This window comes from Rattus norvegicus, chromosome 8 (genome assembly GCF_036323735.1).
Source record: "Rattus norvegicus strain BN/NHsdMcwi chromosome 8, GRCr8, whole genome shotgun sequence".
Lineage (NCBI taxonomy): Eukaryota > Metazoa > Chordata > Mammalia > Rodentia > Muridae > Rattus > Rattus norvegicus.
In genome coordinates this window covers 18,238,671-18,264,178 of record NC_086026.1, presented here as the reverse complement: position 1 = coordinate 18,264,178, position 25,508 = coordinate 18,238,671, and the positions used below count along the sequence as shown (strand labels likewise).

At 41.8% G+C, this 25,508-nt stretch overlaps 1 protein-coding gene across 1 annotated transcript in view; it reads right to left on the bottom strand.

The window, feature by feature from the left end:
- Positions 1-2,094: 2,094 nt before the first annotated feature.
- LOC134480127 (igE-binding protein-like) overlaps positions 2,095-25,508 on the bottom strand; it is a 71,053-nt gene continuing 47,639 nt past the window's right edge. The window contains exon 2 of the mRNA XM_063266358.1: positions 2,095-6,091. Within this exon, the coding sequence (XP_063122428.1) occupies positions 4,701-6,091 (1,391 nt within the window). The 3' untranslated portion in view covers positions 2,095-4,700. The remainder of the gene's footprint in view (positions 6,092-25,508) is intronic.

Here is a 25,508-nt window from a genome sequence, read left to right as displayed (position 1 = left end):
TGACATGCCTTTCAGGGAGCGTATTTGGTAGAACTTCCCTGTGCGATGCTAAGCTCATCACCCCTCATGGGCTGCTCAAGCCAGACACTCTAATCCTGTGCAATGAACCGAGGTTCTAGGAGTGCAAGAGCTGTCCAGCCGGCGACCTGTTGCTTGAGCATGGTCAACCAGATATCGGCTGACGCTCCTTGTTCAAGGGCTACAAGCGCCTGGGCGATCACTACTTTGTCCTTTCTTGTTTGAGGTCTCAATTTGCAAAGCAACCAGAGGAGTAACACTAATCCACAGCAGAGGATCACTCCAAAAAGTCCCACTCCCACCCATTCCTTGAAATAAGAGACTGCTGAGGTGATCCAGGACTACAATCCCTCCGTCAAAGACAGGTCCAGTCGGGTAGAATTTACTTGAATGATGGTCGCTCTCAGCTCCCGAAGTGTCTGTTCAAACTCCGAGGTCCAATTCTGTAACAGATGCTGTGAAAGACTCTTAGACAGATTAGCAGCTTGGGTAAATTTGTCATATTATATGGAGGTGACACAAAGGCCTGGGAGTTTTTGCTCACAGCCAAGCTGGGCCAGTTGCCATAGAATGTCTAATTGCTCTCGGACCAGATCTATACGTTGGTTGACAAGCATAAGGCCTCCCTGTATCTGAGTACTGGCCGAGGCCTGTCTGTCCCGAGCCACAGAGATGGTGGCCGATAAATCATTGATAGTTTGGGTTGTCTGTACTGAATTTGACAAGGCCAATGCCGAGGCAGTAACCGAGGCAGCGACTGCTGTCGTAGCAATAATGCCAGCAATAATTGCAGAAATACCAAAATCTCTTTTTCCTCTAAATAAGGTCATGGTCCCCAGGGTATCAACAGGGATCGGGATAAAGCGAGGCATGTGGGTAACTACTGAGATATTTTATATGAGTAGCTGTCCAGACAGAGGCAGCAGGTTTGATGTTCCCCGTCCAGGAAAACGACAACCGTCCCTTTTTGCCCTTTCCTCCAAGTAGCATCACCATGGGCGTAAGATCAGTGCAGCTACCATTAATGCAATGTAAGGCCACCACCATAGAGAACTGTGGCATTAGCCACAATGTCCTCCTCACCAGTTCCCCATGTGGCCTCCCTTAACCAAGCAGAAGATTGATTACATAACATAATGCAAGGGAGATCAAAAGATGTTTTGTTGAATATGCCAAAACAAAGGCTGCCCTTAAGGGGAATAGTCCTATTTTCTTTTAGTCGTTCAACCTGTGGATCCTTAGGTAAATAGGCCAACCCTAAATCCCTGTTAGTGGTACATCACCGGCATCGGGAGTGGAAAGGTTGACATTATTCCCCATCGTAGCTCACCCTGCACCGTTGCTGGCATCCATGGAAGAAGAGTGAGGAGGTGCAGGAGTCCCAGTCCCTTCTTGATCATTTGCTGTGATGCTCCGAGTAAGTCGTCCTGGGATCCATATGGGATTTTCATTGTCCTGTGGAAAAAGACAAACAGCTCCCCTGGATCTTATTAAAACAGGATCTGGGCCTTTCCATTCATTTGTCAATACATCCTTCCATTTGACTAATTCTTTTGTCCTCTTGGGCTCTGAGCAATGTCGCTCAGCTGCTGTTTGTCCAGCTTCATCAAGATTTAAAAAATATAAGGTAAAAAGGGCCAGAGCAGTGGCCACTCGGGGTGTTGGGGGGAGTTCTATCATAATTCCCCCTCTTTGTTTTATTAAATATGATTTGAGCGTCCGATGAGCACGCTCTATGATTCCCTGTCCTTGAGGGTTGTAGGGTAGGCCCGTCAGGTGGGTAACCTGCATCTGAGCACAAAACTGACGGAATTTTTGAGATGTGTAGGCGGGGCCATTGTCAGTTTTTACACATTTTGGCTTTTCCCAAGCACTCCATGCTTCAAGGCAGTGCTGAATGACATGTGTTGTTTTTTCTCCTGTAAGTGGGGTGGCATGTAGAATGCCAAAACGTGTCTATAGATACATGCACATACTGTAATTTTCCAAAAGTAGAATTATGAGTAACATCCATTTGCCAGATTTGCAATGGCTGTATTCCTCTCGGGTTGACCCCGATGTGAGGAACTGGGAGGAACTGGCAGCACTGTTGGCATTGGGAGACTATATCATGTGCCTCTTTTCTAGTTATAGAGAAGCAGCGGCGTAAAGTTTCTGAGGTGACATGGAAATTGCCATGAAAGGCTTTAGCGGCCTCTAAAGGAGAGGCCAGGGTCACAGCTATCATTTTTGTGGCTTTGTCAGCCAAACCATTCTCTGAACTCATTGGGCCAGGGAGTCCAGAATGGGCCCGTATATGAGTAATGTATACAGGGAATCTTCTATTTAATAGGATAATTTGGATTTTTCAGAAAATATCTGCCACCTTACTAGTGGTTTTAATTATACCGGCGGTTTCAAAAATACTAACAACATTAACCACATAGGAGGAATCTGAAACAATATTTAGAGGAACCTGGAATTTTTCAATGACCTCCATGACCACTAGGCATTCTACCACTTTGGGTGAGGTTTCAAAATATTGTCATGAGAATACTTGGGAGTTTACCACATATGCTCCCACCCCTGTTTTTGACCCATCCGTATACACTATTATCCCCTCCTTTAATGGTCTGTGGGATGTGACGCGAGGGAAAACAACAGGTTGTGATCTTGCAAAACACAATAGGGGGTGTTTAGGATAATGATTATCTATCTTCCCTGTAAAGGATGTGAGCAGCACTGCCCAATCATCAGAGGTAGTGGCTAGAGTTTGGACCTGGTAGGGTGTATATGGGATAATCAAGGATTGGAGTGGAGTCCCAAAATGACAGATGGCAGCTTTTAGGCCCTTAATAGCCAGATGTGCTACTGCTGCTGGATACCAATCAATAATCTTCACAGGGGAAGCATGTGGATAGATCCATAACAGTGGACCTTGTTGCCATAAAACTGGAGTGGGTAAATCCTTGGTATCTAGTACACAGAGTGAAAAAGGTAGAGACCAATCAATGCATTGCAATTGGGCCTGTTTTATGGCATTTTCTACTTTTAGTAAGGCCTTGGTTGCAGCGGGAGTTAGCACACGAGGGGTGGTGATGTGGCCGTCCCCTTCCAATATTTAGAACAAAGGTTTTAATTCCACGGAAGGGATTTACAAAAATGGTCTCAACCAGTTGATATCTCCCAAGAGCTTCTGAAAGTCATTAAGAGTATGGAGGTGGTCTCTACGGATTTCCAGTTTCTGGGGTATAATCTTATCATGGAAAATAATGGATCCTAGAAAATGACCTGTGTCAGCAATTTGGACCTTTTCTGTAGCAATATGTAAGTCCCATTGTTTAAGGGTTTTTTGTAATAAGGAATAGGCTTGTGTGAGTAATTCTAAGTCTTTATGACACATCAATATATCATCCATGTAATGGATTAACAGTAAATTTGGATAGGTCTCCCTGACTGGTTTGAGGGCTTCCTGAACATATAACTGACACATCGTAGGGCTGTTGGCCATGCCCTGAGGTAGGACCTTCCACTGGTATCTTTTATCAGGTTCAGTATGATTAATTGATGGGACAGTAAAAGCAAACCTGGGCCTATCAGGGGGTAAAGCAGAATAGAGAAAAAACAATCCTTGATATCTATTATTACCAAATTCCAATCTTTTTGTAGGGCCGAGAGTATAGGAAGGCCCCGCTGAATGGGTCCAAGGGATTCCATCTGATCGTTAATGGCCCTCAAGTCATGGAGTAGTCGCCATTTTCCTGATTTTTTCCTTATTACAAAAATTGGGGTGTTCCAAGGAGAGGTGGAGGGCTCCAAATGTCCCAATCTTAATTGTTCATCCACCAGTCCTGTAGCTGCTTGTAATTTCTCAGAGGTTAATGGCCATTGGGGAACCCACACTGCGTCCTCCGTCCTCCATGGTATGGGTCGTGCTGCCCCAATGGCGCCTAGGAAAAACCCAGGCCTTGTTTATGGGGGTTGGTGATCGGTTCAATGGGCGTGAGACGACCCTGTTCTAATCGCCCTAGGCCTTTCCCTTCCTTATAGCCCATCCTTGACATCATGTGGGCCACTTGTGGGGGGTATTCATTAGATAAGGTCAGTCCCATGGTCTGCATAACATCCCTCCCCCAAAGATTAACAGGCAGGGGAAAGTACATAAGGAATAAATTGTCCCTGTCGGCCATCGGCAGTTGTACAAGTTAGAGTGGCAGAGCTGATCATAGGGCATGACTGGTAGCCTAATCCTTGTAGCGAGTGAGAAGATTTTGTGTTAGGCCATGATTGGGGCCACCATTTTGAGGAAATTATACTTTTATCAGCCCCAGTATCCAGTATGCCTTCGAATTTCTTTCCATTAATTTCTAAGCTCAATTTTGGGCGGTTGTTAAGGTGAACCACCAAATATGCCGAATCATGACCAGTGGACCCCATGGGTCCCTTGGTATCCTGTATCATGGCCTGGGAGCACAGAAGGAGTAATAACTGTGCTATTCTATCTCCTTTACTTATGGAAAAAACCCCATCGGGACTTGAACAAAGAATCTGAACATCAAGAGAGCGCTGAGCTTCAACAAGGCCTGGATGGACTATCAGTCCTTGTAGGGCGAGAGATCCTCTCCCAAGGACAAGGCCTATGGTTCCTGGGGGTAGAGGCCCCACAGTCTGAGCAGGAATTGGCTGAATGCCCATCTGGGGCATTAGAAAGAAGTCTGAGGCGGCACACAGGTCCAATTTTGTGTCGCCTCTTGGGGGACCTCCTCTGCCGGGGTCATGGCCCTGTGAAAGCGGTTCCCATATCTTTGAGGGCCCTGGGACCAGGGGCCCACCAGCCCATTTTTTGACATCTCATTAGGCCGAGTCTCTAAAGGAGGGAGTAGTTTGCCTTTAATGTCTCTCACTGATCGGCACTGGTCAGCCCTATGGTAGCCTTTGCCACATCGGACACAGAGGGTTGCAGACCCCCTGTCTCCTTTTGTCATCCTGCAGTCTATTTTTAGATGGCCTGTTTTCCCACATTGAAAGCATGATCTTTTAACCGTCCCTTTAACGGGGCGTTGCTGGGACTGGAGAATGGCGGCCGCCAGGCCTGAGATAGTAAGGGGCCCTCCAAGTTCCCTGCAGACTCTAAGCCAATCCTGTAGCTCTTTATTTCTTCGGGGGCCTATGGCTGCTCGGCACTCCTGGGTGGCTTGCTCGAAAACGAGCTGTTCTATAAGCGGTGCTGCTTGTTCAGGATCGCCAAAGATTCGTCCTGCAGCCTCTGTCATTCTAGCTACAAAATCTGAGAAATTTTCCTGGGGTCCCTGAATGATTTTTGTAAGTTGATTATCGATCCCTCCTCTCCTGGACAGTGCCTTCCAGGCTCTAATAGCCGTGCTGGAGACCTGAGCATAGGCGCCCCAGTGGTAAGCAGACTGATCAGCTGCAAATCGGCCCTGTCCTGTTAAGAGTTCGAAAGTCCATTCCTGTTGCTCAGGTATTAAGGCCGTAGCATTCGCTCTGGCCTGTGTTTGGGCTGCCTCATACCAGAGTGCTTTCCATTCCATGTATTGGCCCATGCTGGCAAGGGCTGCCTTAGCAATCATCTGCCAATCAGCTGGTGTCAATGCCGCCATGGCCAACCTGTCGAGTTGTGTTAGAGTAAAGTTGGCTGTGACTCCATACTTTCTAACTGATTCCGCTAATTCCTTAATCTGATTATATTCAACAGGGGTATGGACCCGTCCTCCCTCCGGAGTCTCAAAGACAGGAAATGTCATACTCAGCTTTCTTCTCACCCTCTCAGGGACTAGTGAGAAGGCGCGTGAGCGTGTCTCATATGGAGGGGGCGCCGTTGGTGGCGGCCGTGCTAGAAGCCTTCTATTACTTCCCCTACATTCATCGGGGTAATATCTTTCCTCCTCATATTTAGCTGCTTCCTCATCTAGCTCGGCCTCCTCCTCTGAGTCTAAGGTTTTATTTTCAGAGCTTTCAGAACTGTCGAGGTTCAGCGCTTCTAGCTCTTTCACAGGGTATAGGCTGGCTCCCCCTCCTGGTTTATGTGTAGAGGAGGAAGTGCTGGAATCTGAAAATTTCAACGCTCCCTTGTCTGCAGACTTACTGGGAGGGCCTTTTTTCTTTCTTAGGACGTCCTTTTTCTTGCACGCGCCCAACCTCTCACTACGTTCGGTTTCTGACATACTGTCCAGGACTACCTCGAGAGTGGCCTGTCCTTCTACTACTGCTGCCTTACACGTTTCATCCTTTAAACCATTCTTAACCAGCTTCCATATAGCTTTGGTCCCTAGGCGCAGATCCTCTTCTGCCAATTTTCTGTCAAGGTCCTTTCCAAGTTTGTTCCATGAGGCAATTGTAAACGAGAATGAACAGGCAAACCAAGGAACCACCCTCTCCACCTCCTTCACAAAGTTTTTAAGTGTTCTTCCTCCAATTTTGATATCCCTCTGCTTTAACACTGTTTCCAAGGCCGTGACCACAGACTGTGAGGATCCCATGATGGGCCAGGAACGCTGGCGGCTTATCTACGTCTGTCTGACAAGGCGTGAGGTGAAAGGGTAGAGACAGACACGCTGCTCTCTTATGTACGGGAGTCTTACACGCGCCTCCCCGTACGGTGCCGCTTATCTACGTCGGCCTTATCGCATCCTTGCTCCTCAAAAGTCAAAATCAAAGGTAAAAGGGAGCGGCGCGAAGCTCACTTATATATGAGAGACTGCGACGCGCCTTCAGCTGCTGTGATCGTCCTTTTAACAGCGAAAACGGTGAAAACAGAACATAATAATAAAAAAGAGTAGGGTGGCTCCCAGGACAAATACTATAGCCTAAACAAATCCTTCCCAAGGCGGTGAAAACCCCAGACCAAAGTCCAAGAGAGGCCTGCCTCTCCGAATGTACCTGCCTGCAGTTCTGAATCCTCCTTGTTGCCAAGGGATCTCCGAAGGTGCTGACGATGGCGAGTTCTTTCCCGGGTTTTCGGCACCAGATGTCCCACGCTACGTCTTGCCAGCAGGAACGACGCGGCACACCCAGGATCCTTCTGCAGAAAAGCTTTAATGCGTCTTGAGAGGGAGAGCATAAGCTTACAATGCGGAGATGCCGAGTGAGGAATAACCGTCCCTTATATAGGAAACTATCCTCGCCTAGGATGTGTCACTCACTGACTGGTCGCTGCCAATTATGCCAGATGACGTACCAAAGCGTACATGTCCCTTTGAGTAGGGAAGTTACCAGGTGCCTGCGTATTGCCCTTTTTACTAGGTGCGTTCTGCCGGATGCCAGTGCCATCTTGTAATGGAGTATGTGAGGACATCCCCTCACAGACTTCAAGAAAGACATGAAGAACTCCCTTAGAGAAACACAGGAAAACATAAATAAACAAGTAAAACCTACAGAGAGAAATCACAAAAATCCCTGAAAGAATTCCAGGAAAACATAAATGAACAAGTAGAAACCTATAGAGACGAATCACAAAAATCCCTGAAAGAATTCCAGGAAAACACAATCAAACAATTGAAGGAATTAAAAATGGAAATAGAAACAAGCAAGAAAGAAAACATGGAAACAACCTTGGATATAGAAAACCAAAGGAAGAGACAAGGAGCCATAGATACAAGCATCACCAACAGAATACAAGAGATAGAAGAGAGAATCTCAGGAGCAGGAGATTCCATAGAAATCATCGACTCAACCGTCAAAGATAACGTAAAGCAGAAAAAGCTACTGGTCCAAAACATACAGGAAATCCAGTTCTCAGTGAGAAGATCAAACCTAAGGATAATCGCTATAGAAGAGAGTGAAGACTCCCAGCTCAAAGGACCATTAATATCTTCAACAAAATCATAGAAGAAAACTTCCCTAACCTAAAAAAAGAGATACTCATAGGCATACGAGGAGCCTACAGAACTCCAAATAGATTGGACCAGAAAAGACAAACCTCCCGACACATAATAGTCAAAACACCAAATGCACAAAATAAAGAATATTAAAAGCAGTAAGGGAAAAAGGTCAAGTAACATATAAAGGCAGACCTATCAGAATCATACCAGACTTTTCGCCAGAGACTATGAAAGCCAGAAGATCCTGGACAGATGTCATACAGACCCTAAGAGAACACAAATGCCAGCCCAGGTTACCGTATCCTGCAAAACTCTCAATAAACATAGATGGAGAAACCAAGATATTCCATGAGAAAACCAAATTTACACAATATCTTTCTACAAATCCAGCACTACAAAGGATAATAAATGGTGAAGCCCAACATAAGGAGGCAAGGTACACCCTAGAAAAAGCAAGAAACTAATCGTCTTGGCAACAAAACAAAGAGAAGAAAAGCACACAAACATAACCTCACATCGAAATATGAATATAAAAGGAAGCAATAATCATTATTCCTTAATATCTCTCAACATCAATGGCCTCAACTCCTCAATAAAAAGACATAGATTAACAACCTGGATACACAATGAGGACCCTGCATTCTGCTGCCTAAGGGAAACATACCTCAGAGACAAAGACAGACACTACCTCAGAGTGAAAGGCTGGAAAACAACTTTCCAAGCATGTGGTCGTAAGAAGCAAGCTGGAGTAGCCATTCTAATATCAAATAAAATTAATTTTCAACTAAAAGTCATCAAAAAAGATAAGGAAGGACACTTCATATTCATCAAAGGAAAAATCCACCAAGATGAACTCTCAGTATTAAAAATCTATGCCCCAAATACAAGGGCACCTACTACATACATAAAAGAAACCTTACTAAAGCTCAAAACACACATTGCACCTCACACAATAATAGTAGGAGATTTCAACACCCCACTCTCATCAATGGACAGATCATGGAAACAGAAATTAAACAGAGACGTAGGCAGACTAAGAGAAGTCATGAACCAAATGGACTTAACAGATATTTATAGAACATTCTATCCTAAAGCAAAAGGATATACATTCTTCTCAACTCCTCATGGTACGTTCTCCAAAATTGACTATATAATTGGTCAAAAAACGGGCCTCAACAGGTACGGAGAGATAGATATAATCCCATGCGTGCTATCAGACCACCACAGGCTAAAGCTGGTCTTCAATAACAATAAAGGAAGAACGCCCACATATACATGGAAGTTGAACAATGCTCTACTCAATGATAACCTTGTCAAGGAAGAAATAAAGAAATTAAAGACTTCTTAGAATTTAATGAAAATTAAGGTATAACATACCCAAACTTATGGGACACAATGAAAGCTGTGCTAAGAGGAAAACTCATAGCTCTGAGCGCTTTCAGAAGGAAACAGGAGAGAGCATATGTCAGCAGTTTGACAGCACACCTAAAAGCTCTAGAACAAGAAGAAAATACACCCAGGAGGAGTAGAAGGCAGGAAATAATCAAACTCAGAGCAGAAATCAGCCAAGTAGAAACAAAAAGGAACATAGAAAGAATCAACATAACCAAAAGTTGGTTCTTTGAGAAAATCAACAAGATACATAAACCCTTAGCTAGACTAACAAGAGGACACAGAGAGTATGTCCAAATTAACAAAGTCAGGAATGAAAAGGGAGCCATAACTACAGATTCAGAGGAAATTCAAAAAACCATCAGATCTTACTATAAAAGCCTATATTCAACAAAACTTGAAAATCTGCAGGAAATGGAAATTTCCTAGACAGATACCAGGTACCGAAGTTAAATCAGGAACAGATATACCAGGTAAACAACTCCATAACTCCTAAGGAAATAGAAGCAGTCATTAAAGGTCTCCCAATCAAAAAGAGCCCAGGTCCAGAGAGGTTTAGTGCAGAATTCTATCAGACCTTCATAGAAGACCTCATACCAATACTATCCAAACTATTCCACAAAATTGAAGCAGATGGAGCACTACCGAATTCCTTCTATGAAGCCACAATTACTCTTATACCTAAACCACACAAAGACCCAACAAAGAAAGAGAACTTCAGACCAATTTCCCTTATGAATATCGACGCAAAAATACTCAATAAAATTCTGGCAAACCGAATCCAAGAGCACATCAAAACAATCATCCTCCATGATCAAGTAGGCTTCATCCCAGGTATGCAGGGATGGTTTAATATAAGGAAAACCATCAACGTGATCCATTATATAAACAAACTGAAAGAACAAAACCACATGATGATTTCATTAGATGCTGAGAAAGCATTTGACAAAATTCAACACCCCTTCATGATAAAAGTCCTGGAAAGAATAGGAATTCACGGCCCATACCTAAACATAGTAAAAGCCATATACAGCAAACCAGTTGCTAACATTAAACTAAATGGAGAGAAACTTGAAGCAATCCCACTAAAATCAGGGACTGGACAAGGCTGCCCACTCCCTCCGTACTCATTCAATATAGTTCTTGAAGTTCTAGCCAGAGCAATCAGACAACAAAAGGAAATCAAGGGGATACAGATTGGTAAAGAAGAAGTCAAAATATCACTATTTGCAGATGATAGTATATTTAAGTGATCCCTAAAGTTCCTCCAGAGAACTACTAAAGCTGATAAACAACTTCAACAAAGTGGCTGGGTATAAAATTAACTCAAATGAGTAGCCTTCCTCTACACAAAAGAGAAACAAGCTAAGAAAGAAATTAGGGAAACGACACCCTTCATAATAGACCCAAACAATATAAAGTACCTCGGGGTGACTTTAAGCAAGCAAGTAAAAGATCTGTACAATAAGAACTTCAAGACTCTGAAGAAAGAAATTGAAGATCTCAGAAGATGGAAAGATCTCCCATGCTCATGGATTGGCAGGATTAATATAGTAAAAATGGCCATTTTACCAAAAGTGGTCTACAGATTCAATGCAATCCCCATCAAAATACCAATCCAATTCTTCAAAGAGTTAGACAGAACAATTTGCAAATTCATCTGGAATGACAAAAAACCCAGGATAGCTAAAACTATTCTCAACAATAAAAGGACTTCAGGGGGAATCACTATCCCTGAACTCAAGCAATATTACAGAGCAATAGTAATAAAAAACTGCATGGTATTGGTACAGAGACAGAAAGACCAATGGAACAGAATTGAAGACCCAGAAATGAACCCACACACCTATGGGCACTTGATTTTTGACAAAGGAGCCAAAACCATTCAATGGAAAAAAGTTAGCATTTTCAGCAAATGGTGCTGGTTGAACTGGAGGTCAACATGTAGAAGAATGCAAATTGATCCATGCTTATCACCCTGTACAAAGCTTAAGTCCAAGTGGATCAAGGACCTCCACATCAAACCAGATACATTCAAACTAAATGAAGAAAAACTAGGGCATCATCTCGAACACATGGGCACTGGAAAAAATTTCCTGAACAAAACACCAATGGCTTATGCTCTAAGATGAAGATTCGACAAATGGGATTTCATAAAATTGCAAAGCTTCTGTAAGGCAAAGGACACTGTGGTTAGGACAAAACGGCAACCAACAGATTGGGAAAAGATCTTTACCAATCCTACAACAGATAGATGTCTTATATCCAAAATATACAAAGAAGTCAAGAAGTTAGACCACAGGGAGGCAAATAACCCTATTAAAAATGGTGTTCAAAACTAAACAAAGAATTCACAGCTGAGGAATGCTGAATGGCTGAGAAACACCTAAAGAAATGTTCAACATCTTTAGTCATAAGGGGAATGCAAATAAAAACAACCCTGAGATTTCACCTCACACCAGTGAGAATGGCTAAGATAAAAAACTCAGGTGACAACAAATGCTGGAGAGGATGTGGAGAAAGATGAACACTCCTTCATTGTTGGTGGGATTGCAGACTGGTAAAACCATTCTGCAAATCAGTCTGGAGGTTCCTTAGAAAATTGGACATTGAACTACCTGAGGATCCATCTATACCTCTCTTGGGCATATACCCACAAGATGCCCCAACATATAAAAAAGACACGTGCTCCACTATGTTCATATCAGCCTCATTTATAATAGCCAGAAGCTGGAAAGAACCCAGATGCCCTTCAACAGAGGAATGGATACAGAAAATGTGGTACATCTACACAATGGAATATTACTCAGCTATCAAAAACAATGCCTTTGTGAAATTCATAGACAAATGGTTGGAACGGGAAAATATCATCCTGAATGAGGTAACCCAATCACAGAATAACACACATGGTATGACTCATTAATAAGTGGCTATTAGCCCAAATGCTTGAATTACGCTTGATGCATAGAACACATGAAACTGAAGACGGATGATCAAAATGTGAATGCTTCACTCCTTCTTTAAAAGGGGACCAAGAATACCCTTGGCAGGGAATAGAGAGGCAAAGATTAAAACAGTCACAGAAGGAACACCCATTTAGAGCCTGCCCCACATGTGGCCCATACATATACAGTCACCCAATTAGACAAGATGGATGAGGCAAAGAAGTGCAGGCCTACAGGTGCCGGATGTAGATCTCTCCTGAGAGACACAGCCAGAATACAGCAAATACAGAGGCGAATGCCAGCAGCAAACCACTGAACTGAGAATAGGAACCCTGTTGAAGGAATCCCAGAAAGACTGGAAGAGCTTGAAGGGGCTCGAGACCCCATATGAACAACAATGCCAAGCAACCAGAGCTTCCAGTGACTAAGCCACTACCTTAAGTCTCTACGTGGACTGACCCTGGTTTCTTACCTCATAGGTAGCAATGAATATTCTAGTAAGATCACCAGTGGAAGTGGAAACCCTTGTTCTTGCTAAGACTGAACCCCCAGTGAACGTGATTGTTGGGAGGAGGGCGGCAATGGGGGGAGGATGTGGAGGGGATCACCCATAAAGAAGGGGAGGGGGAGGGATTAGGGTGATGTTTGCCCGGAAACCGGGAAAGGGAATAACATTTGAAATGTAAATAAGAAATACTCAAGTTAATAAAAAAAAAAAAAACGAAAAAAAAAACAAAAACAAAAACAGATAGCCCACATATACATGGAAGTTGAACAATGCTCTACTCAATGATAAGTTGGTCAAGGAAGAAATAAAGGAAAAATTTAAAATTTCATAGAATTCAATGAACATATAACATACCCAAACTTATGGAACACAATGAATACAGTGCTAAGAGGAAAACTCATAGCTCTGAGTGCCTGCAAAGAGAAACTGGAGAGAGCATATATAAGTAGCTTGACAGCACACTTAAAATCTCTAGAACAAAAAGAAACAAATACAAGAGGAGTAGATGTCAGGAAATAATCAAACTCAGGGCTGAAATGAACCAAGTAGAAACAAAAAGGACTATAAAAAAATCAACAAAAGCAGGAGCTGATTCTTTGAGAAAATCAACAAGATAGATAAACCCTTAGTCAGACTAACCAGAGGGCACAGAGAGTGTATCCAAATTAACAAAATCAGAAATGAAAAGGGAATCATAACAACAGAATCTGAGAAAATTTAAAAAATCATCAAATCCTACTACAAAAGCCTTTATTCAACAATACTGGAAAATCTGGAGATAATGGACAATTTTCTAGGTAAATACCAGGTACTAAAGTTAAATCAGGGACAGATAAACCATCTAAACAACCCCATAACTCCTAAAGAAATAGAAACAGTCACTAAAAGTCTCCCAACCAAAAAGTGCCCAGGACCAAATGGGTTTAGTGTAGAATTCTTTCAGACCTTCATAGAAGACCTCACACCAATACTGTCCAAACTCTTCCACAAAATAGAAACAGATGGGGCACTACCGAATTCCTTTTATTTTATTTTTTTTTTTTTTCGGAGCTGGGGACCGAACCCAGGGCCTTGCGCTTCCTAGGCAAGCGCTCTACCACTGAGCTAAATCCCCAACCCCCGAATTCCTTTTATGAAGCCACAAATACACTTATACCTAAACCACACAAAGATCCAAAAAAAGAGAACTTCAGACCAATTTCCCTTATGACACAATAATCAAAACAAAAATACTCAATAAAATTCTCATAAACTGAATCCAAGAACACATCAAAATGATCATCCATTATGATGAAGTAAGCTTCATCTCAGGGATTCAGGAATGGTTCAATATATGGAAATCTATCAATGTAATCCACTATATAAAAAAACTCAAAAGGAGAAAACAGCATGATCATTTCATAAGATGCTGAGAAAGCATTTGACAAAATTCAACACCCCTTCATGATAAAAGTCCTGGTAAGATTAGGAATTCAAGGCTCATGCCTAAACACAGTAAAAGCAATATACAACAAACCAATAGGAAACATTAAACTAAATGGAGATAAACTTGAAGCAATTCCACTAAAATCAGGGACTAGGCAAGGCTGCCCACTCTCTTATTACTTATTCCATATAGCACTCGAAGTCCTAGCCAGAGCAATCAGAGAATGAGAGGAGTTCAAAGGATACAAATTGGGAAGGAAGAAGTGGAAGTATCATTACAGATGACATGATCGTATACTTAAGTGACCCCAAAAGTTCCACCAGAGAACTATTAAACTTGATGAACAATTTCAGCAAAGTGGCTGGGTATAAAATTAACTAAAAAAAAAAATAAGTAGCTTTCGTCTACTCAAAGGATAAATATGCTGAGGAAGAAATTAGGGAAATGACATTCTTCACAACAGTCCCAAATAATATAAAATACCTTGTTGTGACTTTAACCAAGCAAGTGAAAGATCTGTATGACAAGAACTCAAGTCTCTAAAGAAATAAATTGAAGATCTCAGAAGATGGAGAGACCTCCTATGCTCATGGATTGGCAGGATTAATATAGTAAAAATGGCTGTTTTGCCAAGAGCAATCTATAGATTCAGTTCAATCCCCATCAAAATTCCTACTCAATTCTTTATAGAGATAGAAAGAGCAATGTGCAAATTCATTTGGTATAACAAAAAACCCAGGATAGCTAAAACTATCCTCAATAACACAAGAACTTCTGGGGGATTCACCATCCCTGATATCAAGCAGTATTACAGAGCAATAGTGATAAAAACTGTTTGGTATTGGTTCAGAGACAGATAGACCAGTGGAACAGAATTGAAGACCCAGAAATGAATGCACACACCTATGGTCACTTGATCTTTGACAAAGGAGCCAAAACCATCCAATGGAAAAAAGCATTTTCAACAAATGGTGCTGACTCAACTAGAGGTAAGCACGTAAAACAGTACAAGGTGATCAATTTTTATCACACTGTACAAAGCTTAAGTACAAATGGGTCAGTGACCTGCACATCAAACCAGGTACACTCAAACTAATAGAAGGAATAGAAAAGTCTCGAACTCATGGGCAGTGGCGAATATTTCCTGAACAAAATACCAATGCCTTATGCTCTAAGATCAAGAATTGACAAATGGGACCTCATAAAACTGCACAGCTTCTATAAGTCAAAGGACAGTGTCAATAAGACAAAATGGCAACCAACAGATTGGGAAAAGATCTTTCCCAATACAACATCTGATAGAGGTCTAATAGCCAAAATATACAGAGAACTCAAGAAGTTAGATTCCAGAGAGCCAAATAACTTTATTAAAAAATGGGGTGCAGAGCTAAAAAAAAGAATTCTCAGGTGAGGAATATCAAATGGCTCAGAAGTATGTAAAGAATGATCAACATCCTTAGTCACCAGGGAAATCCAAATCAAAACAATCCTGAGACTCTACCTCACACCAGTGAGAATGGCTAAGATAAAACCTCAGGTGACAGCAGATCCTGGCGAGGATGTGGAGAAGAGGAACAGTCCTCCATTGTTGGTGGGATTCCAAACTGGTACAACTACTCTGAAAATCAGTCTGGAGTTTCCTCAGAAAATTGGACATTGCACTACCTGAGGACTGAGGTATATACCTCTCTTGGGCCTATACCCAAAAGATGCCCCAACATACAACAAAGACACATGCTCTACTGTGATCATAGCAGCCTTATTTATAATAGCTAGAAGCTGGAAAGAACCCTGATCCCCTTCAACAGAGGAATGGATACAGAAAATGTGGTACATCTACACAGTGGAGTCCTATCAGCTATTCAAAACAATGACTTCATGAAATTCATAGGCAAATGCATTGAACTAGAAAATATCATCCTGAGTGAGGTAACTGAACCACAGAAAAACACACATGGTATGCACTCATTGATAAGTGTATATTAGCCCAAAAGCTGGTATTACCCAAGATACAATCCACAGACCACTTGAAGAATGATGACCAAAGGCAGATGATTCATTCCTTATTAAAAGGGAGAACAAACATATTCATAGGAGGTGACATGGAAGCAAAATTTGGAGCAGAAACTGAAGGAACGGCCATTCAAAGCCTGGGCCACATATGACCCGTATACATGCAGCCACCAAAACTAGGAAGTGCATGCTGACATGAAACGGATATAGATCTCTCCTGAGAGACACAGCCAGAGCATGTCAAATACAGTGGCAAATGCTAGCAGCAAACCACTGAACTGAGAACAGGACCCCTGTTGGAGGAATTAGAGAAAGGATTGAAAGAGCTGAATGGGCTTGCAACCCCATAAGAACAGCAATTAGAACCAACCAGAGCTCCCAGGGACTAAACCACTACCCAAAGACTATACATGGACTGACCTATGGTTTCTACTGCATATGTAGGAGAGGATAGCCTTGTTGGGCTCCAATGGATGGAGAAGCCCATGGTTCTGCCAAGGTTGGAACCCCAGTGTAGGGTGGGCAGAAAGGGGGGGTGGATGGGGAGGAGAACACCCTTATAGAAGGGGAGGTGGGTGAGATAGGGGTGCTTATGTCTGGGAAACTGGGAAATGGAATGACATTTGAAATGTAAATTTTTAAAAAATCCAGTAAAAATGTAATAGTATCAATTTCAAATTGTGTGTGTGTGTGTGTGTGTGTGTGTGTGTGTATAAAGATTTATACTAATGAAAACCTTAAACCTGTATCAAAACATAAGTTCTGTACTGATGTAAGAAATTATAATCTCAATTTTGCATCAAATAAAAAGATTTTTACCAATGTAAAATTATGGCTATACCATGCTTTAAGAATAAATTTATTATTCCAACCCACATATTTAATTTCTTATATTACTCTATTCCCCCTTTTCCCTTCAACCCCCTTCCTTTTAGCTAGGAATGAAAAAACAGAGAAGAGGAATAGGAAGACAGACATTCCCATGTCTAAGCTCTCTAGTTTTTCCCTGTTCAAAATTATGACTGTTTCCAAACGACAACCTATCAATAATTTATAAAATATTCATAACCAGGCACTTAAACCCAAGGCCTAGGGATGATGATTCTCTATGACTTCTTCTTTCTGAATAGGGGTGATGAATATATACGTGTTATAGAGATAGGGAAGAGTAGTAAAATTGGAAAAATCTGTTAGACTTAAGAGATCTATCTTTGGCATCTGTTATCCTGTCTCTGTGTGCTTAGAAGTTTCAGGGCTTAACTGAAGTTCTGACTAGATGCATCTGAAGGGCTGGATGAACCGAGGTCATTGGGAAATCACCAGCTATTCCTGAAGCTGTTCTGGGAGCAAGTCTCTGGAAGCAGCTTCAGGAGGTAGGGAGGTGGAACAACAGGCCATTTCAGCATATCCGAGGATGATTCTTGTCAGAGCTGCACATTTGGCAATATGTAAATCTTACAATCAAAATTTTAGTACATTAAAATATTTGTATGGATTGTGTACAGTGCACAGATCAGTTAAGAATGATTTTTTGCTCCTTGTTTGAGCAGGTGAAAGACAACTATCTTTTTTGAATGAGAAAATTTGATCAATATCCAATTGTAAATCTTCATTCATGCAATGTGAAGAATGGCATGATGAATCTTAAGAATTCCATAACCAACAATATTTATTTTCTAAACTTAGCTGAAGTTTTTGCCAGAGACATTTTTATGTCTAAGCCAATTACAAGGCTGTTCCCATGTGGAGGAATCAGCAAAATGTTACCTGTCCAGTTTAATCTCAAATTCTTCTTTTCTGTTTGTAGCCAAGATCTTCAGGGAGATCGTCCCCTACCATACCTGATCCATATCACTTGGGAAGGGATCCAAAGCCCTTTCTTTGCTCCTATTAACACAGATACAGAGCCTCTCCCCCACAATAGCATGTTCTTGGTCCAGAATCCTAAATCATCAAAGGTATAGATTAATTCAAATTAGCAGCCTCCTTTCGCTTTAGTCCTGTTCTATTTTGACCTCTCTCACAGAGGATTTTTAATACCATAACCACAAAACTTATAATCACTTACATTTTGATAATTAAAACACCTCAAAGCAATTAAATCAATCTAAACAATTATTATTCATTGATACAGTACTCCTTTACTATCCCCTGCCTTGTTCTTACACAATTAATTTTTAATTGTAAGATCAAGGCCTACATTTCTACTATTTGTTTGATATAATGTTTTTCTCCCTACCCTTTATTCTGACCTACATGACATCAAAAGCCTCAATTTATGTATTCATCTATGTATACTTAAATTCTTCATTTTGTGGGTATTAATATCTCTGTATGTATATCATAACTTTTCTCTTTATAAGAGTTAAATTAATATCCTTTCTTATACAACTTCAATTAAATTCCCTTCTACTTACTGTGTAATCCTATTTCCAGGCTATTAATTTGTTATACCAGGCTACAAAATCCCATAATTCCCATGGAAACCTCATTTAAAGAACCCAGCTGCTAGCCATGGCGAAGACCTTTCAAGTTTTCTTTAAAGTATTTTCCCCTTTCTATCCTTAAAAACAATTAAATCAATTTTCATTCATTCTTCTTTCTGTAGATTAATATTTCCTTACTATTTGTTGAGATAGGATTTCTCTCTATCTCCATGCTTTTGTTTCCTACAGTTGAGATCAAAGGCCTGGATTTATTTATTCCATGCATACTTAAAAACACTTATATAATCACTACTATATCTCCATTCTATCCTTAAAACAATTCAATTTCCCTTATTTATCTGATTGTCGGAGCCAAGCAGCCTATACCATCTGCTTCTTTCTGAGCAGCTTGTCTCTTTGCACAGCAGGGACTCCCAGCACCTCTGAGCTCAAACTCTCTGAGGCAACTTAGAAGCCTTTGAGAAGAGCCCAGGGTAAGTTCCTGCCATCCAGCTTTGTACACCTCAGCTTGGGGGATGTAGCTATGTCCCAGTTCATGCCATGAACCTCAGAATTATGCATGTCAATTTAGAATGTCTTTTGTCCTGTTCCCAAACCCATGTGCCACAGCTCTGCTGAGAGACCAATTCTTTCCACTTCCTAATCTTACAGCACAACATGTTTTCCATTTGAGAATTTACAATTCATTTTTAGTAGTGAGCTTGAGCCTACAGGTTGGATGCCATCTGTAGCTGAAACTGATTAATCTCTTCTGTAATCACTACAGCAGCTGCAGTGCATTCCTTGCTACCTCCCCCAATGATCTGAGTTCCCGAAAAAAAGACACACATGCAGCCTTATGCTTTTATATGCCTTAAACAGATCAATGGCTGGGCCACTCCCAAACATCCTTGGGGATAATACCTCCCCTCCTATATTCTTGAGTTATTACTTACTAAAAATATATTCCATCTTTGCTGCCCAAGACCAAGTCAGAGGATGTGGGTAGGGGATGGAACTCCTCTTCCCTGGCTTTTACATGATTGCTATGCTCTCTCTTCTGTACCTCTCATGCCTAGTCCTTACTCCTGTCTCAGGAGTAAGGTGGTTCTGTTGCCTGAGAATCCTAAAATCCTGCCTCTGTCTCCCTTCCCAGTCATTAGCTGCTGGCAACTTTATTCAACAATCAAAACCAACTGGAGACAGGGACTTACATGTAGATTCTCATGCAATTACGGAAACCTAATTAACACAATACAAGCATTAGACCAAAACCACAATAGTCTTTCTTTATTTCCATCAATTTCAGGGGTGCATTTTAATGTAAACAAGATCCAGAGTAATAATACTGTTAAAAAAACAGTTGTTAACACAGCAGTTATAAAGATAGCAAGTGGCAAGGGCTGGTGTGAGGGTGGGGAAAGAGGAGACCCTCTTTACTATTGGTGAAGTATAGCTGCTACAGCCATTATGGACATCAGTGTGCAGAATTCTCAAAATCTCAGAAGCCTGTATTATACCACTGTGACACTCATTGAGCTGCGTTTATTGTTGCTCTGTTCACAGTAGCAAGGAGATAGAATCAACGTAGATGTCCATCAGTGCATGAATGGAAAATGAAATGTACCACTTATTCACAATGAAATTTTCCTCATCCATACGGACAAATGTAATTATCAAATTTGTGGGAATGTGGATAGATGTGAAAAATATCAATTGAGGTAGCCAAGGTTCAAAGAGACACATGTTAAACATCCTGTGTATTGTACAAATCTTGGCTTCTAAGTTTTACATCTGTATTTTTGTTGCAGTGAGTATGTATAGATGTAAGAAAATATAGAAAGATCCATGAAAGGTAAGAAGGGCAGAGTTAAGGAAGAACAGTGGGTAGCCTAATAACACATATGTGGTATGGAAATGAAAGAGTGTTTAAGGGAAGAAGAGCTTGAACTTAAATGAGGGAGGAAGAGAGATGAAGGTGGTGGTAGGTATGTATGGGGCTTGGCAACCAAAACAAAGTTTGCATGAAAACAACATGTAGAAACATGCTCCTTCATGTGTTAAAATAAAGTCAATAAATAAAAGGACAACAAAAATATGAGTAACAAAGTCTGTAATGTTCCGTTCTGCAGAGCTGGGGTAAAGGAGATGCAATCAGGTTGGCAAGCAGACAGAAACCTTGGAATAGTCTGTGCTAGGCTTCAACTTGCTTCCTAAGTTGAGAACACAGATGTGTATGACTACACCCAGCAGACTTACTTTGTTTTATTTAGCCTCACATCAGTTCATGTAGCTATGGACACCTTGTCCAACAAGGCAAGGGAATAAAAAACCCAACCTTTCGGATGTATCCCTGGCTCTATGGACTTATAGCTCAGTTCCACACTGCTGGTACAGGAGAATAACTTCACAAAAATGTAATGAAAGTTTGCTTTTTACTGTTTTGTGTATTTTTTCCTAAAGCAACAGGAAGATGAACCTTTATCCAAATCAGAATGGAAAGGCCCTGTAGGTAAACAACAGACCACACTGTTTGTTCACCTTAATCCATTTCCCATGTGAAATGCCCAATAGAAACACACACAAATTTGTTTGATGAATGCTGTAGCAACTAATTCATGCATGTATCAGGCAAAAGACAAAACCTCCCATGAAGCCTTGAGGGATAAGTGATCATACAAGTTAAAAATAAAAAAAAAGTTTTAAAAAATTCCGTAAAGGGCAGCTCTCTGCTCCCAGACCCGGTGAGAGAGAGACCCAACCGCCTGGTCAGGTGGGCACTCCTGAGGCTGCAGAGCGGAAGAGACCACCAACACTGCTCACCCCTGCCCACATCCCTGGCCCAAGAGGAAACTGTATAAGGCCTCTGGGCTCCCGTGGGGGAGGGCCCAGGAGCGGCAGGACCCCGCCGGACCCTGAAGGAAACAGACCGGATAAACAGTTCTCTGCACCCAAATCCCGTGGGAGGGAGAGCTAAACCTTCAGAGAGGCGGACAAGCCTGGGAAACCAGAAGAGACTGCTCCCTGCACACACATCTCGGACGCCAGAGGAAAAAGCCAAAGACCATCTGGAACCCTGGTGCACTGAAGCTCCCGGAAGGGGCGGCACAGGTCTTCCTGGTTGCTGCCGCTGCAGAGAGCCCCTGGGCAGCACCCCACGAGCAAACCTGAGCCTCGGGACCACAGGTAAGACCAAATTTTCTGCTGCAAGAAAGCTGCCTGGTGAGCTTGGGACACACGGAAGCAGAATTTCTCTAGGACCGGGCACGTTCTGTGTTTACCGGAAGTCCCACACTCGCGGATCCTGGCCCGCAGCAGCTCTCTGCTCCCAGACCCGGTGAGAGAGAGACCCAACCGCCTGGTCAGGTGGGCACTCCTGAGGCTGCAGAGCGGAAGAGACCACCAACACTGCTCACCCCTGCCCACATCCCTGGCCCAAGAGGAAACTGTATAAGGCCTCTGGGCTCCTGTGGGGGAGCGGCAGGACCCCTGCCAGAGACACCGCCGGACCATGAAGGAAACAGACCGGATAAACAGTTCTCTGCACCCAAATCCCGTGGGAGGGAGAGCTAAACCTTCAGAGAGGCAGACAAGCCTGGGAAACCAGAAGAGACTGCTCCCTGCACACACATCTCAGACGCCAGAGGAAAAAGCCAAAGACCATCTGGAACCCTGGTGCACTGAAGCTCCCGGAAGGGGCGGCACAGGTCTTCCTGGTTGCTGCCGCTGCAGAGAGCCCCTGGGCAGCACCCCACGAGCAAACCTGAGCCTCGGGACCACAGGTAAGACCAAATTTTCTGCTGCAAGAAAGCTGCCTGGTGAACTCAAGACACAGGCCCACAGGAACAGCTGAAGACCTGTAGAGAGGAAAAACTACATGCCCGAAAGCAGAACACTCTGTCCCCATAACTGACTGAAAGAGAGGAAAACAGGTCTACAGCACTCCTGACACACAGGCTTATAGGACAGTCTAGCCACTGTCAGAAACAGCAGAAGAAAGTAACACTAGAGATAATCTGATGGCGAGAGGCAAGCGCAGGAACCCAAGCAACAGAAACCAAGACTACATGCCATCATCGGAGCCCAATTCTCCCACCAAAACAAACATGGAATATCCAAACACACCAGAAAAGCAAGATCTAGTTTCAAAATCATATTTGATCATGATGCTGGAGGACTTCAAGAAAGACATGAACACACTTAGGGAAGCACAGGAAAACATTAATAAACAAGTAAAAGCCTACAGAGAGGAATCGCAAAAATCCCTGAAAGAATTCCAGGAAAACACAATCAAACAGTTGAAGGAATTAAAAATGGAAATAGAAGCAATCAAGAAAGAACACATGGAAACAACCCTGGATATAGAAAACCAAAAGAAGAGACAAGGAGCTGTAGATACAAGCTTCACCAACAGAATACAAGAAATGGAAGAGAGAATCTCAGGAGCAGAAGATTCCATAGAAATCATTGACTCAACTGTCAAAGATAATGTAAAGCAGAAAAAGCTACTGGTCCAAAACATACAGGAAATCCAGGACTCAATGAGAAGATCAAACCTAAGGATAATAGGTATAGAAGAGAGTGAAGACTCCCAGCTCAAAGGACCAGTAAATATCTTTAACAAAATCATAGAAGAAAACTTCCCTATCCTAAAGAAAGAGATGTCCATAAACATACAAGAAGCCTACAGAACTCCAAATAGATTGGACCAGAAAAGAAACACCTCCCGTCACATAATTGTCAAAACACCAAACGCACAAAATAAAGAAAGAATATTAAAAGCAGTAAGGGAAAAAGGTCAAGTAACATATAAAGGGAGACCTATCAGAATCACACCAGACTTCTCGCCAGAAACTATGAAGGCCAGAAGATCCTGGACTGATGTCATCCAGACCCTAAGAGAACACAAATGCCAGCCCAGGTTACTGTATCCAGCAAAACTCTCAATTAACATTGATGGAGAAACCAAGATATTCCATGACAAAACCAAATTTACACAAAATCTTTCTACAAATCCAGCACTACAAAGGAGAATAAATGGTAAAGCCCAACATAAGGAGGCAAGCTATACCCTAGAAGAAGCAAGAAACTAATTGTCTTGGCAACAAAACAAAGAGAATGAAAGCACACAAACATAACCTCACATCCAAATATGAATATAACGGGAAGCAATAATCACTATTCCTTAATATCTCTCAATATCAATGGCCTCAACTCCCCAATAAAAAGACATAGATTAACAAACTGGATACGCAACGAGGACCCTGCATTCTGCTGCCTACAGGAAACACACCTCAGAGACAAAGACAGACACTACCTCAGAGTGAAAGGCTGGAAAACAAATTTCCAAGCAAATGGTCAGAAGAAGCAAGCTGGAGTAGCCATTCTAATATCAAATAAAATCAATTTCCAACTAAAAGTCATCAAAAAAGATAAGGAAGGACACTTCATATTCATCAAAGGAAAAATCCACCAAGATGAACTCTCAATCCTAAATATCTATGCCCCAAATACAAGGGCACCTACATACGTAAAAGAAACCTTACTGAAGCTCAAAACACACATTGCACCTCACACAATAATAGTGGGAGATTTCAACACCCCACTCTCATCAATGGACAGATCATGGAAACAGAAATTAAACAGTGATGTCGACAGACTAAGAGAAGTCATGAGCCAAATGGACTTAACGGATATTTATAGAACATTCTATCCTAAAGCAAAAGGATATACCTTCTTCTCAGCTCCTCATGGTACTTTCTCCAAAATTGACCATATAATTGGTCAAAAAACGGGCCTCAACAGGTACAGAAAGATAGAAATAATCCCATGCGTGCTATCAGACCACCACGGCCTAAAACTGGTCTTCAATAACAATAAGGGAAGAATGCCCACATATACGTGGAAATTGAACAATGCTCTACTCAATGATAACCTGGTCAAGGAAGAAATAAAGAAAGAAATTAAAAACTTTTTAGAATTTAATGAAAATGAAGATACAACATACTCAAACTTATGGGACACAATGAAAGCTGTGCTAAGAGGAAAACACATAGCGCTGAGTGCCTGCAGAAAGAAACAGGAAAGAGCATATGTCAGCAGCTTGACAGCACACCTAAAAGCTCTAGAACAAAAAGAAGCAAATACACCCAGGAGGAGTAGAAGGCAGGAAATAATCAAACTCAGAGCTGAAATCAACCAAGTAGAAACAAAAAGGACCATAGAAAGAATCAACAGAACCAAAAGTTGGTTCTTTGAGAAAATCAACAAGATAGATAAACCCTTAGCCAGACTAACGAGAGGACACAGAGAGTGCATCCAAACTAACAAAATCAGGAATGAAAAGGGAGACATAACTACAGATTCAGAGGAAATTCAAAAAATCATCAGATCTTACTATAAAAACCTATATTCAACAAAATTTGAAAATCTGCAGGAAATGGACAATTTCCTAGACAGATACCAGGTATCGAAGTTAAATCAGGAACAGATAAACCAGTTAAACAACCCCATAACTCCTAAGGAAATAGAAGCAGTCATTAAAGGTCTCCCAACCAAAAAGAGCCCAGGTCCAGACGGGTTTAGTGCAGAATTCTATCAAACCTTCATAGAAGACCTCATACCAATATTATCCAAACTATTCCACAAAATTGAAACAGATGGAGCCCTACCGAATTCCTTCTACGAAGCCACAATTACTCTTATACCTAAACCACACAAAGACACAACAAAGAAAGAGAACTTCAGACCAATTTCCCTTATGAATATCGACGCAAAAATACTCAATAAAATTCTGGCAAATTCAAGAGCACATCAAAACAATCATCCACCATGATCAAGTAGGCTTCATCCCAGGCATGCAGGGATGGTTTAATATACGGAAAACCATCAACGTGATCCATTATATAAACAAACTGAAAGAACAGAACCACATGATCATTTCATTAGATGCTGAGAAAG